An 11,827-nucleotide genomic window follows, 5' to 3' on the forward strand; every position below is an offset into this window, starting at 1 on the left:
TCCTGTAAATTTTTTTTTTTTTTTTTTTTTTTTTTTTTTGAGACAGATTCTGGCTCTGGCTCCCAGGCTGGAGTGCAGTGGCACAATCTTGGCTCACTGCAACCTCCTCCTCTGGGGTTCAAGTGATTCTCCTGCCTCAGCCTCCCAGGTAGCTGGGGTTACAGGCCTATGCCACCGAACCCGGCTAATTTTTGTATTTTTAGTAGAGACAGGGTTTTGCCACATTGACCAGGCTGGTCTAGAACTCCTGACTTCAAGTGATCTGCCCAGCTTGGCCTCCCAAAGTGCTGGGATTACCAGCCTGGCCAACATGGTGAAACCCCATCTCTACTAAAAATACAAAATTAGTCACGCATGGTGGTGCACACCTGTAATCCCATCCTCTCAGGAGGCTGGGGCAGGAGAATCACTTGAACCTGGGAGGCAGAGGTTGCAGTGAGCTGAAATCGTGCCATTGCACTCCAGCCTAGGCATCAAGAGCAAAACTCTGTATCAAAAATTAAAAAAAGAATATACTGCCTACGTAACACTACTTAATCAGAAAAAAACCCTAGCAAGACATATTCAAGCAAAATTACTGGATTTTAAAGAAACAGAAAGGCTGGGCGCAGTTGGCTCACGCCTGTAATCCCAGCACTTTGGGAGACCGAGGCGGGCCGATCACAAGGTCAGGAGATCGAGACCATCCTGGCTAGCACGGTGAAACCACGCTTCTACTAAAAATACAAAAAATTAGCCGGGCATGGTGGCTGGTGCCTGAAGTCCCAGCTACTCGGGAGGCTGAGGCAGGAGAATGGTGTGAACCTGGGAAGTGGAGCTTGCAGTGAGCCGAGATCGTGCCACTGCACTCCAGCCTGGGCACAGAGTGAGACTTCGTCTCCAAAAAAAAAGAAAAAATTGGGGGGGCCTCTACCCAAAGCCAAAGACTTTTAAAAGAAACTTAATTATCATACTTTTCACTAGCAATGCTTTATGTTATTAAAAAAAATTGAAGTAGCGTATTTAAGATGCTCAGAGTGAGCTAAGGATGCAGCAAAAGTGCTTTTGAGAAAGTACACTGACAAATTATACTCACCATGGAAGAATAAGAACTTCCTAAGGAACCTACCAAAGAACATGCTTCAGACAACCAGAATAACTAGACAGCCATCAATCTAAAGACTGGTGGTGGGCATTAAACAGTTACTTGTGGCCAGGCATGGTGGCTCACGCCTGTAATCTCAGCACTTTGGGAGGCCAAGGTGGGCAGATCACATAAGGTCAGGGGTTCGAGACCACCCTGGCCAACATGGTGAAACCCTGTCTCTACTAAAAATACAAAAAATTAGCTTGGTGTAGTGGCAGGCGCCTGTAATCCCAGCTACTCGGGAGGCTAAGGCAGGGGAATCTCTCGAACAGGGGAGGTGGAGGTTGCAGTAAGCCATGATCACATGCTGCACTCCAGCCTGGGGGACAAGAGCAAGACTTCTTCTCAAAGGAAAAACAACAAAACATAGTTACTCGCAGCACTGAGACTAAATGAAGGCTAAAAGGGAGAGTAGTCAAGTGACGGCTGTATACTCAAGCAGTTCTGACACAGTGCAACTATGAAAACTTCGTGGGGAAAATTGGGATAAGCACATGCCCCCAAAAATTGTAACCGTTTTCAGTAATCATTTGATCTCCCCTTCCACACTCTTCCACATTTATGAACCGGTGTCATTACTGAATTACCCAGGTAATTCAGGATACTCTCCCTAGCAGTTTTTCTCCCTTTTCACATGAGTATGCACTTTCATTAGTGATACTGCTCAACTGTTCAAATTAAAGAAGCAAAAGCTCATTTCAAATTGAATATTCAGTTTGCTGCTAACAACAGCGATGCCTTGGCTGGGCGCAGTGGCTCAAGCCAGTAATCCCAGCACTTTGGGAGGCCGAGGCGGGCAGATCACAAGGTCAGGAGATTGAGACCATCGTAGCTAACATGGTGAAACCCCGTCTGTACTACAAAATACAAAAACGTAGCTGGGCGTGATGGCAGGCACCTGTAGTCCCAGCTACTCAGGAGGCTGAGACAGGAGAATGATGTGAACCCAGGAGGCGGAGCTTGCAGTGAGCCACTGCACTCCAGCTAGTCATCTGTTTTTGAAGGGTCGTGGATCCCTGATCACAAAAGTTTTCCTATGAGAAACTAAGGGAACATCGTTCAAGTAAAATCAATAAAGAAAAGCCATCCAGCTGAGATCATTCTATTGCACTCCAGCCTGGGCAACAAGAGTGAAACTCCGTCTCTAAAAAAAAAAAAAGGAAAGCCATCCAGATACTTAAAATGAGAAATTTGCAACACCCCTTACAGTGTTTTTCAGTAGATAGTTATGTTAACCACCTTCGAGTTGGTCTCTGGGAAGGAAACTGGATTAAATCCATCAAATAAGCCAAACCATTTTTTAAAAATAAAATATGGCCAGGTGCGGTGGCTCACGCCTGTAATTCCAGCACTTTGGGAGGCTGAGGCAGGTGGATCACGAGGTCAGGAGATCGAGACCATCCTGGCTAACGTGGTGAAACCTTGTCTCTATTAAAAATATAATAAATTAGTCGGGTCTGGTGGCGGGTGCCTGTAGTCCCGGCTTCTTGGGAGGCTGAGGCAGGAGAATCACTTGAACCCGGGAGGCAGAGGTTGCAGTAAGCCGAGATCATGCCACTGCACTCTAGCCTGGCAACAGAGCAAGGCTCTGTCTCAAAAAAAAAAAAAAAAAAATTACTTTTGGAACCTTTTTCAAATGAGCCCTTCTAAAAGTAGAATACTATGCCAACCCCTGTTCTGAGGTGTAGCAGATTAGAGCTTGATTATGGATTATACTATTATTTTACTAAATTATATCCAGCCTCAATGCATCAAAAGGAAAACCACCATTTATGTAATAACCAGTCCTCATCCCATGACCTCTTTTTCTACCCTGGGGAGGGAGCCCTTACCATTTGGGACCCATATCTATGTCTAAACCAGCCCTTAGTAGAAAATAAGGCATTTGTTTCTTGGCTAAGGGACATTAATAGGGTATATCACTCATTCCTTTATTCAACGAATTGAACACCTAGGCAATGAGGATCTGACAGTGAATCAGTGCCCCACCACCACCAAAACACTGTCCTCATGGAATTTTCTCATAGACACAAGTAAACAAAACTGGAAAAAAATCACGAGTGTCAGAGGGCATCACCAGATTCTATGGAGGAGACATTATTAGAACAGACTTCAAGTCCTCATTCAGGTTGCTTAAAAATAAACAACAAACAGCAGAGACTTCAAGGAGGTGAAATAACCACTATGGCCACGTAAAGGAGAATATTTCAAGCACAGGAAAGAGCAAGGGGAATAGGAGCATGAGACAAGTCAGACGCAAGATCACATGGATCTTTGAATGAATCATCTAAAACAGATTTTCAGGGCCTGGTATAGTGGCTCACACCTGTAATCGGGAGGATCACTTGAGGCCAGGAGGTCCAGACCAGCCTTGGAGCCTTGGGAATATAGCAAGACCCCATTTCCACAAGAAATACTTTAAAATTAGCCAGCCATGGTGTCACACACCTGTAGCCCCCGCTACTCAGGAGGCTAAGGCAGGAGGATCGCTTGAGCCCAGGAATGCAAAGCTGCAGTGAGCTATGATTGCATCACTGCATTCCATTCTGGGCAACAGAGTGAGATCCTGCCTATAAAAAATAAAAGACTTCTACAAGAGAGGACATAGACAAGGTAGGCAGTTAACAATCCAAGTAGTAATGGTGGTTAGTTTCAAATAGCGAAAGGTGGTAATAACTGATTAGACTCCAGATATATATGGTTTGAATCAACTGAATGGTCAAGGATGCCCACAGAGGATTTTGGCCTAAGCAACCAAAAGGGTGGGTACAATTGAGATGATACCATTTTAGAACATTGTATGTTAAATGCCTGTCTGACATCCAAGTGGGGATATCAAGTTGGCACTTAGACAAACCTTGATCTCCCAAAGAAAGGTACAGGCTAGAAACATAAAAATCTCCATTAATTTAAAACCAAGAACCTAGGGAGAGTATAGAAACGTGTAAGGACTGACCAAGCCCTAGGGCCTTTTATTTTTTTGAGACAGAGTCTCACACTGTCACCCTGGCTGGAGTGCAATGGCCCAATCTCAGGTCACTGCAACCTCTGCTTCCCAGGTTCACGCGATTCTCCTGCCTCAGTATCCCGAGTAGCTGGGACTACAGGTGCCCACCACCACACTCGGCTAATTTTTTTATTTTTTAGTAGAGACAGGGTTTCACTGTTGGCCAACCTGGTCTCTAACTCCTGACCTCGTGATCCACCCACCTCGGCCTCCCAAAGTGCTGGGATTACAGGCATGAGCCACTGCACCCAACCAGCCCTAGGGCCTTATAAAACTGATTAAAAGTCTAAAAAATGGAACTAGCAAAGGAGTAGCCAATGATGTAGGAAAAGCTTGAGTCGAGGATCTGGAAGACAGTTAAAATCAGGAAGAAATCAACTGTCAAGAATCACTAATAGGACGAGGTGACAACCAAAAGTCACTAATAGAGGTCAAAAGACCTCGAGTAAAAGAATGGACCACTGGACTTACCAACAAAATCACTGCTAATCTTAACAATGAAATTTCTTGGAGTGGTGTTGGAGGAAAAGCCTAACTGCAACAAATCCAAGAAAAATAAAAACTAAAAAATGTGGCTGGGCACCATGGCTCACACCTATACTCCCAGCACTTTGGGAGGCTCAGGCAGGAGGATCCCTTGAGGCCAGGAATTTGAGACCAGTCTGGACATAACAGCCAAGACCCTACAAAGAACTTAAAAACTAGCAGGGTGGGCCTGGTGCAGTGGTTCACACCTGTAACCTCAGCAATTTGGGAGGCCAAGGCGGGAGGATCACTTGAGGCCAGGAATTCAAGATGAGCCTGGCCAAGATGGTGAAACCTCATCTCCACTAAAAAATGCAAAAAATAGCCCAGCATGGTGGCGGGCGCCTATAATCCTAGCTACTGGGGAGGCTGAGACACAAGCATCACTTGAACCTGGGAGATGGAGGTTGTAGTAAGCCAAGATTGCAACACTGCACTCCAGCCTGGGTGACAGTGAGGCTGTCTTTAAAATAAAAAAAAAGCAGGGTGTGGTGGCACAGGCCTGTCCCAACTACTCAGGAGGCCTGAGAGGGAGGGCTGCTTAAGCCCAGGAGTTTGGGGTTACAGCGAGCTATGATCACACCACTCTACTCCATCCTGGGTGAGAGGAAGATCATGTCTCTCAAACGTTATTTTTAAACAGTCTCTTTGTAGCCCAGGCTGGAGTGCAGTGGTGTGTTCTTAGCTCACTGCAACCACCACCTCCCAGGTTCAAGTGATTTTCATGCCTCAGTCTCCCAAAAAGCTGAGATTACAGGTGACCACCACCACACGTGGCTAATTTTTTTTTTTTTGAGTCGGTGTCTCACCATGTTGGCCAGGCTGGTCTTGAACTTCTGACCTCAAGCAGTCCACCCACCTCAGCCTCCCAAAGTGCTGGGATTATTGGCATGAGCTAGCACATGACCTCAAATATGTGATTTTTTCTATGTAAAGTAAAAAAAAAATGGTAGATACATAAAACATTCCTTTGAGCTTTGCTATCAAGGGGCTGAGTAAGGTGCTCTGGGATTTGTATTACTAGTACTTGTGTGGTGATGGAAGGCATAGCAAGGAATTGATAAAGGTGTGAACTGCTGGAGCCATGAGGCCAATTTGGCAAAAACAAAAAGGCTCTTATGTCTTAGCACAATCCATCCAGTGGTATGACAGAAGGTAGTATGATTTAACACATGCATAGGTGGCAAAGTAATAGGTAACAGAAATTTGTGGGGTTCTTTTCTCATCTGCTTTACAACTTTTTTTAGTGATTATACGAAGCAAGGTTATCAGCTAAGCAAGAAGTGAGAAAACTGAAGGCTTGAGAAGAGGTAGAAACTCAATGAATGAATGACTGTAGGTGGATAGCACTAAATGCCACCTTGGTAACAGCTTCTCCGCCCCATTTCAGCTTTACAGTAAAAGTGCATAGTAGTATGTTTATATCCAATTTGTCTGGGTCAGAAAAGTTTACCAGCTGTCAAATTTACTATCTAATCCACCAAGCTGTCAGATTATTTTTAAAAAAACAATGTTCAGAAGCAAACCATCACAAATAGCACTTTTTATTTGACACTAATTGAAGTCTGAACTTTAAACAGATTCTTGGACTGGTGGTTCATATCCATCAGCTCGTTCAACTTTAGCACCTGTCTCGTCCCCAGTGGCTTTTCCAGAACTACTGCCTTCACCATGAAGCTCCATGAGCTTTCCCACTAAAAGGCAAAAAAAAAAAAACCTGTTAGTAATAGTGTATCTTGAAACAATGGTCATCACTACTATGCAAGCACGACAGGAAGAAAAAGAAGGCCATGATATAGCCCCAAACTCCTCCTCCACCCAAAAACAATGTATTTGGCCCTACAGGAATCATGTGATTTCTCACTTACATTCAAACTTGGGCTTCTTCAGCATTTTTACTTTTCTAACGAAGACATCATGGAGAGGATAAATAGATTGGCAAGCCTTTTCTATGTCTTTTCCAATGCTGTCTGGAATCCTGCAAACCAGTAACAGTAAATTTTTTTCCTTAAAGTCCTAATTATGAGATATAAGGGGATAAGTCATTTCCTTTAAATGTAGAGAAGCCTTGGAATAAACTTACACATGTAACACCTACCTCATTTAACCTGCATAAATCCTCCTGTAAGATAAGCTATTATTTTCCTTTCACATGTAAAGGATAGATGATCTATCTGAATTACACTTAGTAAAGTCTTCTGAGTCCAAGTCTTATGCTTTTTCCATTACACCCTCTTAGCTAACTGTATATTGCATGGGAACATCAGAAAAATGTAAGTTATCACTGGCCATCATCTGGGACCGAAACTTTTTTCATCACTTATTCCCATGTGTTATTAATCATGAAAGGTTTTGTCTATTCGGTATATTTTCTCTGTGTGTATATATATATACGTATGTTTATTATTTTTTGGAACAGGGTCTCCCTATATTGCCCAGGCTGGCCTCAAACTCCTGGGCTCAAACAATCCTACCGCCTCAGCCTCCTGAGTAGCCAGGACTCCAGGCACATCCCACTGCACTCAGCTTATTCAGCAGTCTATTTTCCAAGTAGGGGAAAAACATTTCCTGTCCTTCAACTCCATCTACTGTGAGACAGCTTCATTCAAAATAAATAAAAACAAAAAAAAACTGTTACCATTTACAGAGTACTAGCAGATCAACTGAAGTCAGGAGTTCAAGACCAGCCTGGCCAACATGGTGAAACCCCATCTCTACTAAAAATCAAAAAAAATTAGCTGGGCATGGTGGCAGTCCCCTGTATTCTCAGCTACTCAGGAGGCTGAGGCTCGAGAACTGCTTGAACCCAGGAAGCAGTGGTTGCAGTGAGCCAAGGAGGATCGCACCACTGCACTCCAACCTGGACAACAGAGTAAGACTCTGACTCAAATAATAATATTTACTGAGTACTTACTCTTTCACGTAAAGGGATATAGCTAGAAGGATTCACAGACAGGATTTCAACGGACCTTTACCTTGTCTCATATGCTTTCCCTTATCTGAGGAATAATCAATACTCAAGGTTGTGATGTGTGAGGAAGCAAAGAAACACTTACAATTTATTGACCACTTCTTTCAAGTCATTTGTCTGCACTTCTCGGGTCATGATTTCCATCATCTTCTTCCGGATTTGGCGGACCTGTTGGTGCTGAGCATAAGAGGTCTTCCGTATCTGATTGTTACGTTTTTTAGTAAAACCAACACAGAACAGACGAAGCAAGTAACCATCGGTAGTCTTGACATCAACATGAGCTTCAATCATTGTCTGGAGAAAAAAGATACTGTCAGATTTAACAGGTTTTACGTTATCCATTTATACCTGAAGTTCTACTTTTAAAAAGCTGGATTGTCAAATTGTCAAACATTCATTATTAAATATAAAATATCCTAATATAAATAACATCTCTTAAGTTTACAGAATTAACTTCCTTGAACTTACCAATAGTTACCCCCAAATTCTTACCCAATTAAATAACCAGGTCCTCTCAACTGCCCTTCCTCCTCTCTACCCTCCATCACTACTACTATTTCGACGGCACCCAAACCCACATCCACTGCAAATACATATACCCCTCTAAACAGCTCATCCCCCTTCAAGTGTAAAACTATGCCAGAGGAAAATAGGTTCTGAGAGGATCCATGGTATTTTATATGAACATCTACAGTGATTATATCATTTTCAAAAAACTGTGTTGTGAATAGGTGACTGCTATAACAACTCTAAATGTACACCTTGAGAGATGTCTTTAATGTTCCAAACTAAAGCCATGTTGATGATTAAATACCCAATTTCAGAGCTAAAATATAATTAAAAACCCCTAATTAGTGGTCATATTATTGCCTACATTGAAAAAACAAAAACCATATTGGGTAGTGATGAAAACTGATTTACCTTTTTTGCATTTTGTAAATTTTAAACCTTAGTATTAACAAAAAAAAAAAAAAAAAAAAAATCAAATACAATTTACAGATAAGGGACCTTAAAATATTTCCAGAAATGTAAACCATAAAGCCTTAGAGGAATGCCAGGATAAATGTAACGGTATAATCAGTATGTATCATTTGGGACCGAAACATTTTGTCATCGTTCATTCCCACATACAAAATATTCAAACTATGCCAGGTGCAGTGGCTCACATCTGTAATCCCAGCACTTTTGAGAGGCTGAGGCAGGCAGATCACTTGAAGTCAGGAGTTCGAGACCAGCCTGGCCAATATGGTGAAACCCTGTCTCTACTAAAAATACAAAAATTAGCTGGGCATGGTGGCGGGTACCTGTAATCCCAGCTACTCGGGAGGCTGAGGCACGAGAATCGCTTGAACCCAGGAGGAGGAGGTTGCAGTGAGTAGAGATGGTGCCGCTGTACTCTAGCCTGGAGCCTCAATCTCCCAAAAACAAAAAACTCCCCCAAAATATTCTAACTGGATAGTTAGCCAGAAACATCTGAAATATTTTCATTTCATCCTCACAATTCGATAAAATGATACTCTCACCTGCACTTTACAAATAAAGAAACCGAGGCTTAGAAAACAAGTTACTTTCCAAAGAGAACACAATAGGGAAATGGAGCCAAGATTTTAACCTCACACCAGAGGCTCTGCCACAATTATGCTCTATTGCCACAGTTAATCAACACTCAATTCTGAGGTCAAAAAATATCCTGAAGACAGGCAAAACCGTCCACCTGCACCTAAACGTTCCTCAAAAAACCACTGATCTATGCAGCAAGAAAATCTGACTTTGATGATACACCACTATTAAATCTTAGATTTAAATATTAAGTAAAATATCATGGTGTGGCAACCCCAGAGTTAGCACTCAATAACGGCAAGAAAACAAAATTTTAAATGAACTTTGTGGACATTTCACTGGTCTCAATCAATAAATAAATAAAATGAACTTGCTCCTTCCTGTCATATCAAACCATGCTATCCTTGGTCAAACACGCATAGCACAACACACTCTAAGGAACTTTGGGTCTCACCTGCCACTTTTTGACCATGGAACACATTTTGTCACGGGTAAGATCCATGCCATGGAAGTTAGTCAGGCAGTTTTGCCCTGAACATCTTCAGTAATCAGCTTGAATTTTCTAAATGCAACTTCATCATTCTGCAAATCAGCAAGACTCACTTCAAACACACGACCCTTGAGACCATCAGATGCAATTTCTACAAAAGAAAAAACAAGTATCAACATTTAGGAACCATATAAGCAAAGTCAAGCCTGTAAACTGAGGGTAGAAATTAAGTTAATGGTAAATCGTAAAGACCTTAACCTTTGTTGTCAAATCTATCCAGACACGAGTGACTTATCGACAGTACTTATTAGAAGCTCAGAACTACCTATGGCACATTTTCTTAATTCAAAAAGCACCATCTTGCTTCTCCAAGTGCTGTACTAAAAACAAGCACTACAGGTACCAAGGCTGCAACCGAGAGCTGACATTCCCTTAAAGTCTCCCACCACAGGACCAACAGACCAAGATGCCTGCTACAATATACAAGCGCCAACTTAAGGAAAATACAAACCAAGAATAAGCTACTTACTGGTTCCTTGGGTCCTGGTGACGAGCGTCTTTCCAATATTTCTTATATTGAACATAGCAGGTGCTTTCACATCATACCAATCTTTCTTAGAAAATGGATCAACCCTGGATTTTAAGAAAATGCTTAAGTTTCATTGCAGATCATTCTTACATTTTTATTTTATTTTATTCTTACATTTTTACATGTTTATTCTGTGCTTTCTTCACTCTAATATCACTGTTAATGTTATTTCCCATTAATATTTTAAAAAGCTAACCGGCAATTTGATACTAAATTGTATCTCACAGTGAGGTGAGGGGCACAAACATAAATCTAGCTCTTCCCACTCTACGTTTCACTGCATGCATCAGACTTCGAAAGGTTATGTCCACTTCCCACCCTCATCAGTCCTTCCACTACACAGACACGAGTGACATCCATCGGTCCTTCCACTACACAGGTACGAGTAACATGCAATCTCATTAACTTTGCTGGTACGTAATGGCATGTACTGATAACTAAGACCCTGCATGGCCTCAAAGCTTAGTAGGAGCTCGCAGATTCCAGCGGGACAAAGCAAATGCAGGATTGACAGGTCCTGAATGGATAGGAGGGTGCTTTCCTCAACTCCTGCTGTCGCAGTGCCATCAAACACCCGCGGAATTGAGGCAGCACGTGAGCCCACAAAACAAACATTCCAGCCGAGTCGCGGCGGCAAGCCGGCTCAAATGCGAAGTGCGCAAGGACCAGAAGGCCTGGGAAAGGCAGCCGACCTGCCGCTACTCAACACACAGACCCTCCAGGCCGCGTTCCTGGATGCACCAACCCGCCACGGCCCGCAAAATCCGACTGGAATCCTCGCCATCCGGCCTACGCCGCGATCTAGGACCAGCCTGCCGATTCCAGCAGACATCCAAAAAGCAGGACGCCACGACAGTCGCCACTTACACTTTCTTCTTGGCTCCCTTTTTGCCGCCTTTCGTAAGGCGCTTGTTCTTGCCAACCGCCATGGCGCTGATCAGAGAGCCGAAAGGGCGGAAATGGAAGTCGCGCGAGAACTTAGGCGTACTGGGCTGGGCGCGCCGTCTACGTGACCTTTGCCCTCTCATTCTTCCGGCCTCAAGAATTCCGCGACAGTAGAGAGCGCCACTCCTGCTACTGTCGTTGCGACAGCGCCATCGTGTGTGGGGAGGTCGCGCGGCATGCCGCGGGCTCACTGGAAGCTGCGCTGTGTAGACAAAGCGTCGATGGCCTGGTTAGCTGTGGTTTCTGTGGCTGTGACGTCTGGAAGTAAGTTTCTGTAAAACCAGATAAAATGAGACGCCCACTCAACATCCGTTCAAAGCTGAACTCACCGTCTAACCCCCAAACCGGCTTCTTCTTGAGAGCATTGGCTTTGGAGTCAGTCAGCAGATCTGATTCAAATGTCGGTTTCGACAGGGTTTTGCTTGAGACCGACCTCTCCACGCTTGTTTCCTGATGCGTAAAATGGGGTTGATAAAACGGTCGGCTTCATGAGGTTTCGTAGGGTTAAATGAGCATCACTCCAGAGATGCTAGCAACGTTCTGCTTGTTCATGTGGGTGCTGGTTCATCTCAGGTGTTGTTGCTTTGTGAATATTCACTGAACTCTACGCTTAT

At 43.4% G+C, this 11,827-nt stretch overlaps 1 protein-coding gene across 1 annotated transcript; it reads right to left on the reverse strand.

The window, feature by feature from the left end:
- Nucleotides 1–6,181: 6,181 nt before the first annotated feature.
- Nucleotides 6,182–11,247, reverse strand: RPS3A (ribosomal protein S3A). Its single transcript, XM_017871140.1, is given in 7 exon segments — nt 6,182–6,352; nt 6,527–6,636; nt 7,715–7,923; nt 9,644–9,717; nt 9,720–9,830; nt 10,209–10,312; nt 11,136–11,247. Coding segments are annotated over 7 exon segments (792 nt in total). The 5' UTR covers nt 11,198–11,247; the 3' UTR covers nt 6,182–6,230.
- Between the last annotated feature and the right edge of the window lie 580 nt (nt 11,248–11,827).

The sequence above is a fragment of the Rhinopithecus bieti genome, unplaced genomic scaffold, assembly GCF_001698545.2.
Source record: "Rhinopithecus bieti isolate Rb0 unplaced genomic scaffold, ASM169854v2 scaffold_3878, whole genome shotgun sequence".
Lineage (NCBI taxonomy): Eukaryota > Metazoa > Chordata > Mammalia > Primates > Cercopithecidae > Rhinopithecus > Rhinopithecus bieti.